We start from the raw sequence: 21,904 nt of genomic DNA, 5'->3' as shown, positions 1-21,904 counted from the left end.
GCTCATGGGAAGTTCAATTTAGGGGGCAGAGAGAGAGTCCAGTGGGGTAGGGTGCTCACCCTGCATGTGGCTAACCCAAGTTTGGGCCCTCCAAACCCCATCAGGAGTGATCCCTGAGCACAGAACCTGGAGTAAGCCCTGAGGACCACCAGTGTGGCCTTTCCCCTAAAAACACAAAAATGGGACAGTGGGCAGGGTCTGGGCCTTGTGGAAGGGGCCTGAGTCTTGCGGGGTGGGGCTGGGCTTGTGGGCAGGGCAAGGACTGCTATCTAGAGGAGTGAGTTGACTTTCCCTCCTGCAGAAAAGGACAGGCGCTAAAGTAGGAAACAAGGAAATGGGATTATTGTGAAAACCAGGGCTCAGACAGCAGGGAAATATGCCCTGCCTGACTCCAGCGGATGAAGGACAGGCGGTCGGTGGGGCTCAGCAAACCACTTACCCAGGTCGTTGTTGTTCATCATGGCATTGGATGCCCGCAGTCGGGGCCCCTGCTGGGTGAAGTGGTAGCCGAATTTGAGAAGCGTTGAGTTTTTTTCCAACATATTCACAATCTCCATTTCCACTTTGTTGCCCAGGGGCTGGCTCTGATCAAGAAAAAAGCAGTGATGAACAATTATGCCATTGTGCAGGACCTAAATCCCTCTGAAGCAGGAACTGGGCAGAGGGCAGGGATCAGATGCCCACCCCCTCCAAGGGCAGGGAACAGAAATCCGAGCCAGGTATCCGAAGGGTATCAGAGCCTGAAATGAACCAGCAGCGATTCAAACCTAGGACAGACCTTGCCTGCCATAGCTGCTGACACCTAACACAGATACTGCCCAGTCATCCTAGAATATCTGAACAGAAAGAAACTTCGAAGCATCCAGTTCTATGGAGATTTGAAGGTTTCTGCTGCTCAGGCCATACCCAGCACTTAGAATCGCTCAGACTCAGGTGTGTCCTTAAAACTCCTGGGGTGTGGTCAACTCAATCAGCCTAATCAGTGGCTGGATAAATAGCAGAACTCCTACATTAAAAAAAAAAAACTCCTGGGGTGCAGGGCTGGAGTAGTACAGGTGGTACGGCGTTTGCCTTGCATGCAGTTGACCCGGGTTCAATTCCCAGCATCCCATATGGTCCTCCGAGCACAACCAGGAGTACTTCCTGAGTGCAGTGCCAGGAGTAACCCCTTAGCATCGCTGGATGTGACCCAAAAAGCAAAACAACAAACTCCTGGGGTGATTCTAATATGCAGCCAGAATTAATAACCAAATGTTTAGATTCATCTCTTTAATTTAGACATGAGGAAACTGAGGCCCGGAGAAGATATAATGCAAAGCACCATGTCATCAGATCCCAAACCACCACACCAGAAAATGGGGAAACCTGGCAACACACTAACTCAGAGGGCTGGACGGGTTGCAGCACACTCATTTATAATAACCCTGCAAAAAAGAGGAAGGCAATTTTAGCATCAAGAAGGAGTTGCTGGGGTGGGGGGTGGCTTGAAGGGGTGGGAGGGAAACGGGGGACGCTGGTGCTGGGAAATTACACTGATAGAGGGATGGGTGTTAGAACATTAAAACGCAATCATGAACAATTCTGTAATGCTCTATCTCACGGCGATTCAATTAAAAAACTAAAAAAACAATTAGAAAAAGAAGGAGTTGCTAAAATGAGCAACAGTTCAACCATAAGATAGAACCGGGACTACTATAACATGATGTAACTCTTGATTACAGGCCTGGAAAGATGGTCAAGATACAGTATTGAGCAGAGAGAAAAAAATGTCACAAAACAGATCCTACTTAAGTAAGCTCACTTACATAATTCATGTACGAATATGTGGGTTGAAAAAATTTGAGAGTGTCTACTGATGGGCGTGCGATTTGAGGAGCTTTTATTTTCTTCCTATCTTACTGTATTTGAGCTTTATGTCATTTGTAAAATAAAAGAACTTTAAGGATCTTAAAAAGAAGTTTTAAGAGATAGCAAAGGGCTAGAGCACCTCCTTTACATACAGGAGGCCCATATGTAATATCTGGTACCACATGGTTCCCATAAGCATAGCCAGGACCAACACTGAGCACAGAGTTGGGAGTAGTTATGAGCACTGTCAGGTGCGGCCCCCACCCCCAGTCTTAAAGCAAGCTCATGTCATCTTTAGTGATTAAGACCATCCCTTCTGAAGAAGGCCAACGAGAGGATGCTTGCTCTCACCAGCTGTGAATGGGAGTGGCATCCAGAACACGTGAAAAAAGAAAAGAAAGAAAGAAAAGGTATCCAGATTGGAAAAGAGAAGACAAACTATGCTGATTTGCAAATTGTAAAAGACTGCACCTAGAAAATCCTAACGTCCATACATACACGCAATTGAGTTAATAAATGAGTTCAGCAAGCATGCAGACTATAAGACCAACATTTTTTTAAAAGCTGTATTTTTATATAACAGTATCACAATCAAAAGTCAAGAAAATAATTCCAACATCATCTAGCAATGAAAAAAAAAAGACCAGAGAGAGGAGTTCAACAGGCCAAGTGCTGGCTTCCCATGCACACTGGAAGCTGAGGGTTGAAACCAGGGTTGAAACTTTCCCTGAGTACCACTGGGAGTGACCCCTGGGCAGAGTGGCATCAAAAACAAAGAAAAGGGGGGATGGGAAATGAATGAATTTTAACAAAAGCAATAAACATGGATACACTGAAAACAATAAAACAGGACTGTAGGGTCTGGAGAGAGACCTCAGCAGGCTGAGTGCAGGCAGGAGGCCTGGGTCCAACCCCCAGCATCACGTGATTGTCAAAACACAGGAATGACCTCAAAGGGACCAGTCCCTGAGCACCTCCAGTGGCTCAAAAACAAAAGGAAAATCTAAATAAATGTAAAATCATTCCATATTCATGAATCCTAAACACTGAATGTTGCCAAATGGCAACAGTTCTACAGAGCTAATGAGACTCTTGGCAAATTTTCCAGGACTTACAGCTGATGGGTCTGTAATTTCTTAATGGGATGATGAAAATGTTCTGGACGAACTGGTGATGGTTGCGTGACTTCGTGCATACACTGAAAAAGCAGAACTGGACCTTTAAAAGCGATGAATCATCGTATGTGAATTGCATCTCAATTTTATTGATTTGTATTTGTAGTTTTCGGTTTGAGAACCTGGCAGTGCCCAGGAAGGCTACTCCCAGCCCTGTGCTCAGATGTTGCTCGTGGTGGTGGCAGGGATGGAATCAGGGTGTCCTGCACATAGAGTCTGTGCTCAGCCTATTGCTGTATCTCATCACGTATCCTCCCTTTTTGCGGTGCCAGGAATCACACCCAGGGCCTCACACCTGCAAGGCTTTAGTGCTCTCCTGATGAGCTGCAGCCCCAGCTCTGTATCTCAATTTTTAAAACTCAACAGTTAAAAGCCTCCAAGTAGAACATGGGGAATAAGAGAACTGCCTGGGAGAAGCCACGAACACATCTTTATGCCCCTTAATAAAGGTTCAGCATCGGTGGCTATTAAGGAAATTTAAGTCAAAACCACAGTGAGATCTGGCTGCATACTTAGCAGCGCTGCTAAAATAAATGGAGCCTGGTCCTGTGGTCAAGTGCCTGCCATGCACCAGTACTGCCATCCCCTCCCCCCAATCACTGAGGGAGATCCCGGGGGCACTGCCATGGGACCCCTGGTACCACAACGATCATGTGAGATCTTCAGCCACAGCGCCCCCAGCAGGCAGCCCCAAGTGAGCAGCAACACTCAGTGTATGAGCACCAAAAGCAAGAGTGTGACCCCTCCCACCCCAGCCACTGCAGCAACAGCAACGAAAGCGAGCGGAAGGCAGGGAAGAGTGAGGCTACAAGGACTTCAGAATCTGCAGAGAAGCTGGTCCATAAATTTACTGGTGGGAGTTGAAAATGGGCACAGACTCTGGCAGTTTCTTAGAAAACTGATTACAATGATCATACTCAGTCACAATCCCAGAGCAGTGACCCCGAGTTTACAGGACAGTGGGTTGGGTGCTTGTCTTGCATGCAGCTAACCCAGGTTTGATCCCCAGTAGCCCAGAGGGTCCCGTGAGCCCCACCGGAAGTGATGTCTGAGCACAGAGCCAGAAGTTAACCCCGAGCATCGCTAACAGAAGTCCCTCCAAAAAAAAAAAAAAGAACAAGTTTATGTGAAAAAACAGCGCATGCATGTGTACAGCAGCTTTATCTGTCATGGATGAACCCGGTAACAACCCTGAGGTCCCTCAGCAGGGAAGTGAGTGAATCAGCCCTGGAGCACCCAATACTCAGCAACTGAAAGAAACGCAGTGACACGGCACACATCAATCTGGATTACGGTTACAAGATCGTGTTTGGGGAAGAAAACACAAAAGGTGATAGATTATACCACTGCACTGATATACTATTCTTAAAAGGATAAAAATATAAGAGGGAGAACAGGAAGGGAGAGAGAGTAGAGCAGGAAAAAGACTCGTCTTGCACACGGCCAGCCCAGGTTCCATTCCTGCCACCACACACAGTCCCTGAGCCCTGCCATTAAGCACAGGGCCAGGAGTAAGCCCCAAGCACTGCCAGATGGGCCCCCCAAGTAAGCTAACAAGTGCATTTCAAGAAATGGAGATCGACCCGTGGTTGCCAGGGATTGAGGAAGATGTGGGTATGAGGGCAGGTTGGAGACCAGGAACCTCTGAAGACCACAGAAAACACAGCATCTCCTGCTGAAGGCAAGGGGAACTGGGTGAAGGAGCTGAGTTATATGCACTCCCTGGGCCACCCTGGGGAAGGGACAGGAAGACACAATGCCCAGTATCCAAAGGAGTAGGCCCGGGACCACGGGCGAGTCTCTTGGTTGAGGACGCCTCCCAGAATTCACTCCACCTTCACCAGCTTTCATTGGGGTTCAACGGGGCAGAGCAAGGGAGGGATGTGGTGAAATTCCACCCCCCCCCCCCCCCATCTGGCAGAGCTCCTAAGAACGCTGGGAAGAGTTCGGGCTTATCCTCAGAGGATTCAACGCAGCCCTGGGCTCTGCTTGGCCTGCAGACAGGGACATTGGAAGCTCCAAGAAGGACCTGGTGGCTCCCTCCCAGAACCATGTAGCAGGAAGACTGGCTTCTCTTTGAGGTCACTGGTGTGGAAGTTCTACCAATTCTCAGGATAGCCCGGGGCTCAGGAAGGGCTGGTCTCCTAGAGGGGGCAAAGGGCCCCAGCCATCTCCCTGAACAGGGCAGACAGGCACTGGTCCCTCCCTCCAAGGGAGGAGTAAACTGAATGCTTGTTTGGGTGGGAACCAGACTGGGTTCCTCCTATTCAGGACCGAGCCAGCTCTTGACCTTGGCCTAGGGCTGGAGAAGCTTGGGCAGATCCTTGAGGCCCTTGGGGGACCTGCCTTGCAGGGAGGGGTAGGGATAGGGGATGCAAGCATGAGGTCCCGGGGTTCCATTAGGTCCATGAAACCCATCTCTGTGGAGTATTCATCCTGCCAGAAAAGCAGAAAATGTGCCTACATCTCCAGCCCCTACCCCCTTACTCCTCTCTCCAGATGAAACCCTGATGGCCACAAGCTTCCAGAAGCAAAACCCAGGTCTTCGAGTTCAGGGACTAAGACTCCAGATCACATGGGGGGTGGGGGCAGTGACAGGCCGGCCCTTCTCCTCTCCCTGCCGGCTTGGGGTCCTGGCTGTCACACCATGATCTGCCTCCAGGGCCATCTCAGCGCATCAATGGTCTTAAACCAGAGACCCCCAAATGAATCTCAAAATGGATTAGCTCCCTACAGAGATGTCTCTGGACCCCAACCATTTACAATTTTAGAATTCCAGACCTCTCATGATATTTATAATAAGCAACAGAAAATAAATTATCTAGCATCTGCCCCTGGCAGCCAGGCTTGAATGGTGGTGGGAAAATTCGAAATAATGGCGGTGGGAAGGTAGAATGGTGGTGGAATAGGTGTTGAAATATTGAATGTAATCCATATGAACGACCTTATGAAAATAAAAGTAAAATATGTAATAAAATTAAAATAAAATTAAAATATAATAAAATTAAATGATGAATTTAATAAAATTAAATTATGAATGACCTTATGAAAATAAAATTAAAATATATAATAAAATTAAGATATAATAAAATTAAAATGCCTACATTTCAAAATCAACCTAGTATTTTACAGGAGCTCGGGCTTGTTTGATTCTAAGGCCTTCCCTTCCACCGGGAACCCAGAGGCTAGTGGGCACCAGCCATTCCAACGGAGAACAAGAGGCTGAGGGGACAGTAGCAGCACCACTGGGTCTCGCGGATGCTCCAACACTTCTTTAGAGATGCGTGTGTGCTGGGCAATGTCCTAAGCACTTGGTTGCAGGCGAACGTTTCCCCTCACCGTCAGCCCACGCAGTATGTCCCTGTGTCAGCCTTTACATCTCGCAGCCTGGGTCATGCACTGCAGAGAGATTAAGGGTCTGCTGGTCAGCTGCAAAAGCAGGGTTTGGGTGGAGTCTGTGTTCGTTCCAGCTCACGCAGGGGCCCAGGGAGGGGAGAGGAGCTGGAGGCAGACGCCCCTGGCTGTGCAGGCTACCCTCTGAGCCCTGAGGGCTCCACCTGCTGGCCAGCCGGAAGGGGTGCGTCTAAAGGACTAGTGGCTGTCTCCCCAGGGGCAGGCCGAGGAGGCTTCGTAGTGACCCTCGGGGGAGTCTAAGAATAGCCTGCTTGGATGACCTGGGCAGTGGGTGAAAGGCAATCAGGAGCCCCGAGGGGAGTGAGAAAACCTCTGGTCGTGCCAACGCCGGCCGTTTTCGGTAGCTGAGCTAGAGGGGATGGGAAAGGAAAGTTTGCCTCTCGTCAGATTGGCTTAAGGATTCAACGCGTCCCTTGCAACTCCACAGAATCCCATTACGAAAGTGCGATGAGGACTGGGCTGGAGCACTCTTTGCCTGCAGGAGGCTCTGTAGGGCTCCCAGCTATGCCTGCTCTCCCCCTCCCCCGCCCACGCCCCGCACTGAGTGGGCGTGCCCGAAGCAAGCAAACAAAAAACAAGCCTGAGTCTGAGTACAATGAAAGAGACTGGTTCACACGTTCATTTACGAACCCGTTCCCTTTCCACGGAATCCATCACCCAGGGGAGAGGTGTTCCTATGGACCTCTTCAAACAGCAGGAGCACATAATAAATACACATTGTGTGTGCAGACTGATTGGTATGCTCCTCAGGCCACACCTGGCAGTGCTCAGGGCTAACTCGGTTGGAGCTCGGGGACCACATAGGATTCTGAGGACGGAAACAGGTCCACCACGTGCCAGGCAAGCACCGTGCTATCTCTCTGGCCCCTTCTTGAAAATAATTTTTATTACAAAAGCTTTCACACCATGCCTCCTGTTCTGCGAGTTGCCTCTTTCACTCAATATTCTCTGGTGGTCTTTCCAAGACCCTAAGAGAGCTCCCTCCCACCTCTGACTGTGCGGGTGAGCAGTTAGTTTGCTTCCATTTCCCCTCTGCACAGAGATGGGCTCTGCGGAGGGAGGGCTTTGCTCTAGGGAGCTTGCTGGGTTAACAGACGGGCATATTTTTGAATTAGAATGATAAACTGGGGGCTAGAGTGACTGCACAGCGGGGAGGATGCTTCCCTTGCACGTAGCTGACCTGGGTTCAATCCTGGTATTCCATAAGGTCCCCTGAGCCCCGCCAGGAGTAATTCCTGAGTGCAAAGGCAGGAGTAAGCACCCTGAGCACTGCGGGTGTGGCCCCAAACATTAACCAATCAATAAAATGATAAATGGGCTGGAGTGATAGCACAGCGGTAGGGCGTTTGCCTTGCACGCAGCCAACATGGCCGACCCGAGTTCGATTCCTCCGCCCCTCTCGGAGAGCCCAGCAAGCTACCGAGAGTATTCCATATGCCAGACACAGTAACAACAAAGTCTCCAATGGAGACGCTACTGGGCCCGCTCGAGCAAATCGATGATCAACGGGAGGGCCTTCCCTAAAGAACATGAAAGCAGATTATCCCTTCCAAGTGTGGCAGAGCCCCGTGTTCCTACATGCCTGCTAGGACTCAGCTATAGGGGTCCTCAGCTGCACAGTGGGGTAGGCAGCTCGGACATCCTGGTGGAGGGGCCTCCGCCATCATGCTCACTTGGAACACTGGGTGGGGCCAATTGGGGCCTTCTGTGGGGGGTAGGGGGGAGGGAAGAGAATACGTGGATAGCTAGGAGCCCTTGGCAGGACAAAGGCAAGGAGCCCTGGGGAATCCAATTTGAGTGCTTCAAACCCTGGCTGGCCTAACACTCCCTCAGAAACACAGTGACAAATTTCATGATTTTATTTCAGCTGCATAGTATTCCATTGTGTACATATACCAACGTCTCTTTAACCAGTTGTCTGTTCTCAGGCACTCGGGTTTTTTCCACATTCTGGATATTGTAAATAGTGCTGCCACAAACATACAAGTGCAGATGTCATTTTTTGCATCTCTGGGATATATTCCCAGAGGTGGTACTGCTGGGTCAAATGGAAGACGTACTCACATGCTGAGGGAAAAGGCAGCTGGGATAGAGAAGGGACAGCTAAGTAAACGATGGTTGGAGGGCTTGCTTGGGATAGTAGATGAGTGCTGAAAGCAGACTATGGACCAAACATGATGGCCGCTTGGTACCTGTTTTGCAAACCATAACACCCAAAAGCTGGAGCGATAGCACAGCAGTAGGGCGTTTGCCTTGCACGCAGCCAACATGGCCGACCCGAGTTCGATTCCTCCACCCCTCTTGGAGAGCCCAGCAAGCTACCGAGAGTATCTCACCTGCACGGCAGAGCCTGGCAAGCTACCCGTGATATATTCGATATGCCAAACACAGTAACAACAAAGTCTCCAATGGAGACGTTACTGGGCCCCCTCGAGCAAATCGATGAACAACAGGAGGACAGTGACAGTGACAGTGAACACCCAAAAGAACAGAGAGAGTAAGAGGGAATATGCCTGCCATAGAAGCAGCGGGTCGGAAGTGTGGGGGTGGCGGGAGAAATACTGGGAACATTGGTGGTAGAAAATGGGCCCTGATGGAGGGATGGGTACTCAAACATTGTTTGGCTGAAATGCAATCATGAAAGTTTATAAGTCTGTAACTGTATCTCACAGTGATTCATTAAAATAAAAAAAATTTTTAATGAAGGAACTAGCAAAAGAAAAAAAAAAGAAACAGTGGCTAACTGTTCTTATTTGTGGGTGCACCCCCTGGGGGTCAGGGTATCCCAGTGTGTATCTCTCCAGGTCAGAAAGCTGATTTCCGGCCATATTTACAGCATTCAGCCGAAGAGAAGGACAACATGGAGGGCGGGATCCACAGATCCCGAAGGGAAAAAAAAAAAAAACAGAATCCCCAGATGGGGTAGGTAACACATCCCGCCTCCCCCAGATGGAACCCCGGTGACCAGAAGCCTCTACAACCACAGCTCGAGTATGTGGGAACTAGGACTTTTCCTCAAAACCGTGCGGCCGCTTATGCGGCCGCGCAACATCTCTCTATATACAAAGTGATCCATGGGAAGTAAACCACCTAACGTTTCTCTCTGAAAATCATAGTTAAGCTTTGAGCATGGCCACAGCCCCAGAAACACAAGACTTAATGCAGAACCCAGCAGCTTGGAGCAGAGAAGTGAACGGGCTATGCGTTAATCCAGGCCATCATGACTGTCCGGAGGGGAAAGGGTGTTGCCCCATTCGCCCTCTCCTCTCTGGAAAGAAAGATGACGGCCACATGGGAGCCTTGTGGACAGCAGGCATGAGCCGGGGGAGTGGGGGCGACTAAAACCTCATGGGAAGGGGGGCGTTCCGGTTCGTCCTTCACACCCTACCGAGGTCACCAGTTGCCCCCCACGAGCAGCTCTCCAGCATGGCCACAGCCCCAGAAGCACAAGGACTTAATGCAGAACCCGGCAGCTTGGAGCAGAAAAGTGAAAGAACTATGCGTTAATCCAGGCCATCAAGTCTGCCAGAGGGGAAAGGGTGTTGCCCCATTCGCCCTCTCCTCTCTGGAAAGAAGGATGGCGGCTGCATGGGAGCCTTGTGGACAGCAGGTATGAGCCGGGGGAGTGGGGGCAACTAAAACCTCATGGGAAGGGGGGCGTTCCGGTCCGTCCTTCACACCCTACCGAGGTCACCAGTTGCCCCCCGCGAGCGGCTCTCCAGCATGGCCATGGCCCCAGAAGCACAAGGACTTAATGCAGAACCCGGCAGCTGGGAGCAGAAAAGTGAAAGGACTATGTGTTAATCCAGGCCATCAAGTCTGCCGGAGGGGAAAGGGTGTTGCCCCATTCGCCCTCTCTTCTCTGGAAAGAAGGATGGCGGCTGCATGGGAGCCTTGTGGACAGCAGGTATGAGCGGGGGGTGTGGGGGCGACTAAAACCTCATGGGAAGCAGGGCGTTTTGGTCCACCCTTCACGCCCTACCGAGGCCACCAGTTGCCCCCCACTAGTGGCTCTCCAGCACGGCCACAACTCCAGAGCACAGAAACCAATTTCTTAACTATCTGACTTTCAGTAGAAATACTTCCAGGGTCAATAAGTAAAATAGCAGAAATCCAAAACCAACATATAATTCTTGAACCCAGCTGTAGAAAGCAAATCACTTCACAATGCTTTTTCAGCATGTCTGATTTGGGGGCGGGGGTTAAACTCTAAATAATAGTGGTGAATCTTTTATTGAAACAATGAATCTAATCAAAGCAGATAGAGTGTTAACTAGAATTCATCTGCCCCACAGGGACTGGGAGGGGTGGGAGGTGGGGTTTTATTGGGGTTCTTCATGGTAAAAAATAAGTTTTGGTAAAGGGAAATGTGTTTGATATTTGCATGACTGAGACCTAAACCTGAAAGCTTTGTAACCTTTCCCACGGTGATTCAATAAATAAATAAATAAATTAAAAAAAAAAAAGCTGATTTCCAGCCAAACTCAGCCACACAAGATCATAGTCCAATTCATATAGGTTTACTGTCAGGTTGGGTTTTATTTTCTTTTTTTAAACACATCTGCAAGATCTGAAGAGAAAGTGTGGGAGTGAGAGCACCTGCCTTGCATGTGGCCATCCCCAGTTTGAGTTCCGGCACCTCATACTCCCTAAGGAATATCAGAGTCTCTCTGGGAGCAAACCCTGAGCCGAGAGCTGGTAGCGGCCTCCAGCACTGCTAGGTGTGGCCCAGACCCTGCCTCCAAATCAATCACTGTCACTGTCACTGTCCTCCCGCTGTTCATGGATTTGCTCGAGTGGGCCCAGTAAAGTCTCCATTGGAGACTTTTGTTGTTGTTGTTGTTGTTGTTACTGTGTTTGGCATATCGAATACATCACAAGTAGCTTGCCAGGCTCTGCTGTGCGGGCGAGATACTCTCAGTAGCTTGCCAGGCTCTCCGAGAGGGGCGAAGAAATCGAACTCAGGTTGGCCAGGTTGGCTGCGTGCAAGGCAAACGCCCTACCGGTGTGCTGAACCTCCAAACAAGCTCCCTCCAAATCAAAACAAAAATAAAATACCTCTGCAGATTATCTGATGCGTTCAAAGGCTGGAGTCTAATGGCCCTCTACTCCATGAGGCTGCATGCAGAGCCTCAGCTAGCTGGACTGTGGCTGAAGCCACGTGTGTTACATCCCAAGACAGGCTCACAAAAGGCACCTGACCTTCTTCTCTCTTGGTCTCTGCTCTTTCACACTGGGAAGAGCAAATTCCTTTGGGTGCTGGAACTCTGAGCAGCCCTGTGGGTGGGGTGCACGTGGCCAGGTGCTGAGGCCTCCTGCCAATGGCCACGCCGGAAGCACCCTGGAAAGCATCTCCACCAGCCCTGAGCAGACCATCACCATTGTGGTCTCAGCAGAGACCCGGGCCAGAACCAGCCAGGTTGCTCTCAGCATCCCATTTGAAACCAAGTCTCACTGTGGTTGAAGGGTTGTGTGTGTGTGTTGGGGGGGGGGGGGGGTAGGGGGGTAGGGGGTGGTAACGAATCCCTGATACTCAGGACAATGAATGGGTATGCAAAAGAGCCAGACATGAGTAAGGCACATATCCAATGCCATTCATGTAAGATTTAAAAACAGACTCATCTCTGGTGACCAGAAGCCCAGCAGGGTTGCATCTGGAGGACACTGACTGGAAGGGACTCAGGGGTTCTGCTGGGGTACTGGAATGTTCCATATCCTGATCTGGGAGCTGAGTACCCCAGGGTACTCAGGGGGAGGGGGCTAAAGGGCAGGGGCAGGAGGGAAACTGGGGTCACTGGTGGTGGGAAATGTGTACTGGTGGAGGGACAGGTGTTGGAACACTGACTGAAACCAAATTATGAACAACCTTGAAACTGTCACTGATCTCACTGTGATTCAATACAAAAATTAAAAAAAATAAAAAGTTCTTCCTAGACGGAGCTAGAGTCTGCAGCGGTCCATGCTTACCCCACACCCTTCCACTCTGCTACTGCTGCCAGGGCTCCCTGCCCAGTGGACAGGGCAGCTCACTTTCCTGAGAGATGCCCACAGACACCAACACAGTCCTACACGGTGAGCATGACCATCACTCCCATTTCATTACTATTTGGTTTGGGGGGAGGGGGTGACACCAGAGTGTTAGGGGCTTATTCCTGGCTCTGCATTCAGGGATCACTCTTGGTGGTGCTTGGGTGGCTCTTTGAGGTGTCAGGGATCCAATCTGGGTTGGCTGCATACAAGAAGGCAAGTACCTTACTAGCTGTGTGTGTGTGTGTGTGTGTGTGTGTGTGTGTGTATATCCAGCCATTCCCATATTATAGATGGGAAAACTGAGGCATAGGCACATTCAATGACTTGCCTCAAATACAAGCAAGAACAAGACCGAACCAGGGCTGCACTGGTCTGGAGTTCCTTGTTGGACTTCCAGAGACCTGAAGAGCCTCATGTCCAGGTGGGTCCACCTCTGGGGATGAGCAATCCCAAGGGTGAACCTTACTGTGTGTGGAGAACGTCACACATCTTTCTGGATTCATTCTGCTCTATGGAGAAAAGGATTTCCTACGACGTCTTTGTCTTTCTTTCTTTCTTTCTTTCTTTCTTTCTTTCTTTCTTTCTCTCTCTCCCTTTCTTTCTTTCTTTCTTCCTTTATTTCTTTCTTTCCTTCCTTCTTTCCTTTCCATGGACTTTATTTATTTTTTTTCACGCTGAGAAGTGAGGTCAGGGGAAAAAGAAACACACCATAATTGGCATTTTGAGGAAGGACAGTGGCACGTGCTTGTCTTTGCTTGGAGCCTGAATATTTCCAGACTGAATTATTTCAATACACAACGAGACTACAGTCACGAAAATGATGTACAGACCGTGAGCTGCAGCTGCTTCGGAGAAGTCCCACATATTAAGGAACAAAAGAGGGAGCAGGCCTGGCTAAGAACACACTCACTTGCCTTTTGAGAGCGGGTTTGCCGGGTCGGGGTGCGAGGACCTCTGAGTTCCATCCCCGGTGCTGCATGACCCCCTAACTCTGCTGGAGGCCCTCTGGCACTGACCCCACCAGCCCTGTGGGCTGAACACTGCGTGGAAGCCCCTCCTGCCTCCAAAGAGTTTATTTTTTCATAGATTTTTCAAAAGCCAAAGTCACTCTCAGCCTCATCTAAAGTGAAGCCTGCCAGCTGCCTCGTGCGCAAATCTCCAGGGTCCTATTTCAGAGCAGCTTGTGTTTGGTTTCTAAACTAGTTTCTGCTAAAGAAGCAATCTGATTTGGTACGAGAAAACACCCTGCTTCCTTGAGCCTCTCTTCAAACATTAAACACACCCTCACTGTCAAACACCGGCGGGAAAAGTGAAGGATTGGCTAATTCCCTGCAGGCAGGACCTTGTCCTTATTTGCATCTCTCTCTCTCTCTCTCTCTCTCTCTCTCTCTCTCTCTCTCTCTCTCTCTCTCCTCTCTCTCTCTCTCTGCGTGTGTGTGTGTGTGTGTGTGTGTATGTGTGTGTGTGTATAGAGGAGAGAGAGTCCTGGGCAAGGGTCTGCTGCGGGAGCAGGATGATCAGGCAAGAGAGCCGTGTTTGAAAATGGTCCAGGGGCTGGGACGAGACAGTAGCAGGTAGGGTATTTGCCTTGCATGTGGATGATGCAAGTTCAATCCCCAGCACCCTCTTACCACACCAGAAGGAGATCCCTGAATGCAGAGCTAGGAGTAAGCCCTGAGCACAGCCAGGTGTGGCCCCCAAAACCAAAATAACAAAAGGTCTGTTGGGGGTTGGGGGAGATACCCGGTCCATGGTGCCTGCTCTCCGGGGAGCTGACAGCATTCCCTCTGCCCTGCCATCAGTGCAGCCTGAGAGGAGGGGAGAGAGCTCAGAGGGCAGTGAGGAGGGCCTGTGTACAGACGGATCCCCAGAACTGCACGGTCCCCTTGAAGAGTAGCTCGAGTACCCCCAGGTGCGACCACCAAAGAAGTTAAAAAAAAAAACTTACCCTAGCTCTGATGCTAACTTGATCTGAGACCGCTGGCCCCATCCCTCAGCCAAGCCTCAGTTTCCCCCTCTGTAGAAGGAGGGTGGGATTAGATGCGTTCTCAGTGCCTGAGGCTCTGGGTCAGGCACCCGTGCACTGCCTGGAGGTGGAGAGGGACCTACCGTCGGACCGTAAACAGCTCAGAGCTCTGGTTCCAATCCCGAGCTGGCCCGCCAGGCTCCCTGTCACCCCAGGCGCGGCTCCCCAAGCCCCATTCTTTGGCTGTATAAGGAAAAGGGAGGCCTGGAACTCAGGATACAGGTCTCTGGCACGAGGGCCAAGTTCAAGGCCCCAGGCTCCAGAGAGCCCAGTGACCAGCCAGGAAAGCGGGGTCAGTTCAACGCTCCTCACTGTGTACTGGGAATGGGGTCAGCCCAACGCGCTGCCTGTGTCCTTGGGAGTGGTGGTCCCATGTGGCTCAGCCTGCGGGTGCTGTCCTCAGTCTCTCCTCCCCTCCCTAGGCCCCCAGCCCAACTGCAGGACACCTCCCCTAGTTCCTGTCCCCTGGGCTGCCACCGGGATACCCTGTGCTCCCTCCATCCTCTCCCAGCCTCCCCCAGCGCACAGCCTCCTGCCTGCTGCTGTGACTTCCCCATCAGTTCTCTCTACAATCGGGGCTTTCCTGGGGGCATCCTGGGTGGAAGCAAGCTCACCTTGCCCCTCTCTGCTCACTGACTCCCTCCCCTCAAAGTCCATGTGGTCCCCACTTCCTCGTCCCAGATACAATGTGTCTTCTGGGTTTATTTCAAACTCCACCTCTTCCAAGCAGTTTTCCCTGGTGCCACCTCACCCCCACGGACCTTATGCCCCCTGTCTGTGGCTGGCAGGGGCTCCAGGGTTGCCGGTCACCTCTGCCCTTCCCTCACTTGCCACCCATGGGGTCCCTGGTCTCCACAGAGCCCAGTCCTGGGGCACAACTCATGCTTAACAATTGTGCAAATGGAACAACAACAAAAAAGAGAAAGATTCAGAGCATGTGTGTGTGTGTGTGTGTGTGTGTGTGTGTGTGTGTGCGCGTGCACACATGTGTATGTGTGTGTACACATATGCATGTGGGTTTATGTGGGTTTATGTGTGTGCGTGTGTGTGCACATGTGTGCATGTGTGTATATATGCATGTGGGGTGCATGTGCATGCGTGTGCATATATGTGTACATGTGTGCATGTGTGTACACTGATGACCAGCGGCCTTGCTCTGAGGCACAGGGAAGTCGGACAGGGAAGCCTTCCAGGATGCAGACAGGCACAGCGCCAGATGGGTGGCCACAAAGATCTGGGTCCAAACCTGCTGCCCTAACTTCTGCCAAGGCTGTGTGGCCTCGAGTCCGCTATAGAGCCTTCCTGGACCCCTGGGTGTTCATCGATGCTGCAGGCAGAGTGTGACCCTCTCCTACCCTTGCCCTTCAGTCTCCATGAGGACCCAGTGAGCTAATGGATGTTCAGAAGCCTGAATAAGCCATGGCACTGACTATTTCATAATCATAAAAGCCAATGGCATCCTGGCGTTTACCATGATCTCCTTATGTGCTTATTATGGGGCCACATCTGATGGTGCTCGGGCCTTACTCCTGGCTCTGTGCTCAGGGATCACTCCAGCAGGGGCCATGTTGGGTGCTGAGGACAGAGCCAGGGGATGCAGTGTGTGAGGCCAGTGCCAGCCCTGCTGTCCCCATCTTCCTGGCCCATGCCCAGGTGACTTTAGAAATAAAGGCCCTCAGTGGCCCTGTTTTACAGTGTAGGAATGAGTAAGCCTGAGGTGAGGGGGGGCCTGGCCACCACCCCAGCCTTCAGGGCACAGTGGGAGTGGGCAGGTAGGCAGCTGGCTCCCTGACATCGGGCTCCGGGTCATTTTTGGCCACTTGGCTCGAAAGTCGGGTTTCCGTGGCTCTGGATTGACCCCCTCCCTACTCCCGGCCAAGCCAACAGTCACCTGAGTGGCTAATCCCAGGGACAGGCCTCTGCCAAGCCTGCTGCTGCCTTTGTTCCATCTGCTCTGGTCCTCTGGCTTCCAGGAAGGCAGGGTCGGTGAGGGTAGAAAGCATGGGGTGGGGGGGGGGGGCGAGGAACTGAAAATGGGGGCAGATCAGCTCCCCAAAGATGCCAGTGCTGCCCGGATCCACACGGCAGGCCACTGTTGGCCCCTGTGGTCTCTGTAGATGAATTAAAACCAAAACTCCCCTGTCAGAGGTGCAAAGCCCCATGGCCAGGCTTGGAGAGGGGAGTGTGTGCTGAATTTCACTCCCTGCCACCACATTGCTCAGTGAACAACATGCACAACGATCAAGGGCAGCCCTTCCCACCAGGGCTCAGTCCTAAGCATTGTGCCAGGGCAGAGAGATGAGTCCAACTTGATATCAGGGACGTCCACCAGGAGGCTGAGGTTCGAGGGAAACAGAGGGAGAGAATCTGGGATCTGACCTCTCTCTGGGCAAGGCTTAGATAGCAGCTTCTTAAACGGTGGGTCAGGCCACTTACGCATTTGTGTAACTGAATGCAGGCAAAGAAAAAACAATCTGCCAATAGTGAAAGGCTCTTAATGTGTCATAACTAAAACTTTAATTAAAAATCAGCCCCTTTATTAGGGGACAGAGAGATAGTGGATAGTACAGTGAGAGGTAGGGGATAGTACAGTGGCAAAGGCCTTTGCCTTGTACATGGCCAACCCAGGTTGCATCCTTGGCACCCCAGATGGTCGCCTGAGTTCTGCCAGGAGTGATCCCTGAGTGCAAAGTCAGGAGCAAGCCCTGAGCACAGCCAGATGAGACCCAGGAACCAAAAAAAAAGAAGATAAGATGAAATCATGCAAAATCAACCCTGTCATGAATCTGAGGTGTTTCTGGCAGCATTGCTTAGGGTGTGTTTCCTGGGTACAAAAGAGGTTGTGATTAGAAAACACTTAAGCAGCCATTTAAGAATCTTAGAGGAGCCATGGCAGGCTAAGGCAGCAGAGTATTGGCAATCTAAAAGGGGGGCACTGACTTGGCAGGGCTTGCCCATTGCCAAGGTGCCAACGTTTCCCCTGGGGCAATTTCAAGGTATCAAGGGACCCTCGCTGGAGGGGAATGAGAAGCATCCAGGCTATCGGCTCCAGCAAGGTGTTACAAGGTGTTACAAGTCAGCTTATTGGGAATAAAGGGTCTTCTCTTTCTTTCCTTCACACTCAGCAGTGCTCAGGGGTTACTCTCCACTCAGTGCTCATAGACTGCTCCTGACAGTGCTCAGGGGAACATGCAATACAGGTGACTGAATTGGGGACTCCTGCATGCAAAGCCTGCATACTAGCTCACTGAGTCGTCTCTCCCGTCCGGGAGGAGAGGGTGCAGCTATGTCCAAAAGAAAAGAGGAGGATTTCTCCAGGTCGAGAAGGGGTAGGGACAGGGAAGAACATTCCAGAAGAGGGGAAAAAAATCAAGAGCAAAGCCGTGAAGGCTTGAGAGTAAGTGAGGAGCAAACTGAAGCAGTTCACAAGAGTTCTGGTGGGAAGAGGACGGACGAGAGTCCTCTGGAGGCTGGCACCCTTTTTGTCCATGACCTGAACAAGAGTATTTGCCCCCTCCCCATGTTCTCCTTACACTACATCTTTTTTTTTTTTTAGTGAAACACCATGAGGTACAGTTGTAGACTTACAAATTTTTGTGCTTGGATTTCAGTTATACAATGATTGAGTACCCATCCCTCCACCAGTGCCCATTCTCCACCACCAATGATCCCAGTAGCCCTCCCATCCACCCCTCCCCCCACCCCACCCAGCCTTTGTGGCAAGGCATTCCCTTTTGTTCTCTTTCTCCCTTTGGGTGCTTGGTTTGCAAAAGAGGAATTGAGAGAGAGAGGGACAGAGACATAGAAAGATTGCATTCATCTGGGGAACATAATGTAACAAAATAGGAGACCAACACCCAAGAATAGCCGAGATAAGTACCAGGAATTTTACTCCATGGCTTGGAGGCCAGCCGCACATGCTAGGGGTAAAGGCAGCTCAGATAGAGAAGGGAGCACCAAATAAAGGGTGTTGGGAAGATCCGCCCAGGATGGGAGATGTGTGCTGAGAGTAGACTCTAGACCGAACATGACTGCCACTCAATTCCTTGCACTACATCTTGCCCCGGAGGTGGTGTGGGGTGGTGAGAGAGACACCATTATGTGTCCCAGTGCGCAGATCAGATCGCCCTGCTGGGGTGCTGGGTGATGGGTGGGGGGCAGGGTGACATACTTATTAGGGTTTGCCAAGCCGTACGCACCTGTCAAATTTCAGAGATTTGAAAGATAAAAAATGCAGCTATCCAATGTCATTCAGGCATAGCCACCTGTTCCAGTTCTATTCTATTTCCTCCCCTTCCCCCGCCCCCATGCGTCTCTGTATGTCTATGACCTACATGTTTTTCATGCAGAAAAACACAACCAGGTTCCCTGTTCAAAGACAGGATGGGGTGTCAGCACTGGAAACATTACGAGGCGTCAGAGACTGGGATTCCATTTCTCCTCCCTATCACAGGCTCTGCAAATCTAGCTTGTCCTTAGCCTGAGCTGCCTGTCTCAGATTCCGCCAACCACCACCCAAGGCAGCTCACTCCAACTTCCCACAGGACTGCTGAGGAGAGGAGAGATGACGCTGTGAGGTGTGTAGAGCAGCGCCTGGCCCACAATAGACCCTCAACTCTACACACACACGCTGTTGCCAGACAGGGCATTCTTATTAGTACCTTCTTGGAAAGTCATAACCGAAATAACCAGAATCTGGAAAAAACCTGAGTGCCCGAGAACAGATGACTGGTTAAAGAAACTTTGGTACATTTACACAATGGAGTACTATGTAGCTGTGAGAAAAGATGAAGTCATGAAATTTACATACAAGTGGTACTACATGGAAAGTATCGCGTTAAGCGAAATGAGCCAGAAAGAGAGGGATAGACATAGAAAGATTGCATTCATCTGGGAAACATAAAGTAACAAAATGGGAGACTAACACCCAAGAATGGCCGAGATTAGTACCAGGAATTTTGCTCCATGGCTTGGAGGCCAGCCACACATGCTAGGGGAAAAGGCAGCTCAGATAGCGAAGGGAGCACCAAATAAAGGGTGTTGGGAGGATCCTCCCAGGATGGGAGAAGCATGCTGAAAGTAGACTACAGACCAAACATGATTGCCACTCATTGCCTCTTTTGCAAACCACAACACCCAAAAGGGAGCGAGAACAAAAGGGAATGCCCTGGCACAGAGGCAGGGTGGGATGGGGGGGATGGGGGTGGGAGGGATACTGGTGTCCGTGGTGGTGGGAAATGGGAACTGGTGGAGGGATGGGTATTTGATCGTTGTATAATTGAAACCCAAGCACAAAATTTATAAGTCTACAACTGTACCTCATGGTGTCTCACTAATAAAAATTAAAAAAAAAAAAGAGTGGCCTTAAGGCATCAACCCCTGAACCACAGAGGGGGACAGAGATGTGCTAATCTGATAAAGACAAAGACCAGCGAGAATCTGCTCCGAGGACCAGCTCAGTGGCTGGAGAGACAGTTTGGCCACCACACTCTGGAGGAAGGGCCCCTGATGCTGAGGCATGGATGTGTGCAGCAGAGAACAGAGTGGAGGCCACTGAGCAGGGGTCCAGGGAGACAATTTCTCTGGGTCATAAGGATGCTCTCCCCAAGAACGGAGGAAAGGGAAAGCTAAGTGAGGAATGAGCTCCTGGTTCCCGGCGGAAGAGAAGCAGGAGCCAGAAGAATACACGGCAGGCATGATGAGCAGGAGGGAGGGTGTCGATGGGGCAGCCACGGGTATCTCTGGGAGCTGGACTCAGCCCCAGCTGCTCTGGCCAGTGGCTTGCAGGCAAGTTCAGAACCGGGAGCGTGGCCTGGTGGAGGCGGCCGGGAACCCCCTACTGAGTGACCCCTCTTACCTGGTTATCAATCTTCAGTTCCACGAGGGAAGTGTTGTGGGGGAGGGCTTCCACCAGGCGCAGGATGCCGGCTCCGGAAATGAAGTTGGACTCTACGTTCAGGGTCTTCAACACGCTGTTCACCTTGAGCATCTCCGCGAGGGCCTGGAGATGTGCGGGAACCCCGTGAGTCACCCCTGAGCTGCAGCAAGAACAGGAGCCCCCCGGGGAAGAAGCTAAGATCTGGAATTGCTAGGAGCAGAAGTCTCTTGCACACCCAGGCTGCTGGAGCCAGGGAAGATGGGTAGGGAAAGCACCTCCCCTGAGTGCAGCTCTGTGCCCCTTCTGGTCCCCCCCCCCCCAGCTTGCATGGCTTCTGGACCCCCATAGAGCTTCCCAGAGTCTGTAACTGGGCTCATCCTTTCAGGGACACTCAGGGCTGCACCCTGTGCTTCCCCACCACATCCCCGTCGCTCCTCGAGCGCTGATGTGGGAAAGGCCTCTCCTTTATGATTCTAAAGCCATAGCCCATCTATCCTTCCAGGCCATTCTCCAGGTCACTTTTGCCAAGACCTTTGCCGACCCCTCCAGTTGGCTGTGACCTCCCTCATGGAACTCACAGTACCCTATTTGGTTCTTTTCTTTCTTCTTCTTTTTATTTTATTTTATTTTTTAAATTTGGGCTACACCTGCTGGTGCTCAGGTCTGACTCCTAGCTCTATGCTCAGAAACCAAATGGGATGCTGGGGATTGAACTTGGATCAGCTGTGAGCAAGGCACAAGTGCCCTGACCGCTGCGTACTATCTCTCCAGCCCTTCTGACTGGTTCTCTCCTGGGATCATCTCTGCCTTCAGTTTATGCTCCCCTGGGTTAAAAATGCCTGAGTCCTCAGCGATACTTCTGAGCTGAGTTCCCAGCAGAGAGCTGCTCCCTGGGGGAGCCCCAGAGCCTGCTCAGGAAGGAGGCCCTCGGGGATGGTTCACCTGCTGCTGACTCAAGTGTGCAGGTGGTGGACCTGAAGTGTCACGGAGGAGGAGGCAGATCAGCAGCTGAGAGGCCCTGGATGTGACACCAGGAGCTCCTGGTGGTCTGGAGTGATGTCCCAGCCCCTCTTCCCCGGCCACACCCCTTCCCCCACCTAGTGAGAGCCTGTGCAGCCCCCGCTCCCAGGAAACCTTCCATGTCGACTCTCCTGCAGTCTCACCCACTTCACACGACCCTGGGCTGACATGTCTACTTTCTCTGTAACCATGAGTCGATCAGACCCTGGGGTGGGGGTGGGGAGTTGTCTGTGTTCTCTCCACTGCAGTTTTTTTTTCAATCTTCCCCAGGAATCCAAGAGGCAAGACCACGGAGCTGATACAGATGACATGTTGGTGGCCAAGAAGACCCATGCCTGGGTTACAGGGAAGGGCGGGGTGAGGGGAGGACCTGGGCCAACAGGGGTGTGTGTACGGAGCTCTGGCAGTGTTACTCACCCATCACACCCGGAGCATTTCAATACTGGGTCATGTCGGCCTGCACTCGGGTGACAGGGCAGAGAGCAGCAGCTGGCGCCTGGGGCAAAGTCATCA

General features: G+C 51.3%; 1 protein-coding gene across 1 annotated transcript in view; it reads right to left on the bottom strand.

The window, feature by feature from the left end:
* The window catches only part of TMOD1 (tropomodulin 1), a 62,219-nt gene that overhangs the window by 1,860 nt on the left and 38,455 nt on the right, over positions 1 to 21,904 (bottom strand). The window contains exons 7-8 of the mRNA XM_056117105.1: positions 20,351 to 20,494; positions 440 to 584 (exon numbers count right to left, since the gene is read on the bottom strand). Of these exons, the coding sequence (XP_055973080.1) occupies positions 440 to 584; positions 20,351 to 20,494 (289 nt within the window). The remainder of the gene's footprint in view (positions 1 to 439; positions 585 to 20,350; positions 20,495 to 21,904) is intronic.

This window comes from Sorex fumeus, unplaced genomic scaffold (assembly GCF_029834395.1).
Source record: "Sorex fumeus unplaced genomic scaffold, SorFum_2.1 ptg000034l, whole genome shotgun sequence".
Classification (NCBI taxonomy): domain Eukaryota; kingdom Metazoa; phylum Chordata; class Mammalia; order Eulipotyphla; family Soricidae; genus Sorex; species Sorex fumeus.
This window is presented reverse-complemented; position numbering and strand designations above follow the sequence as displayed.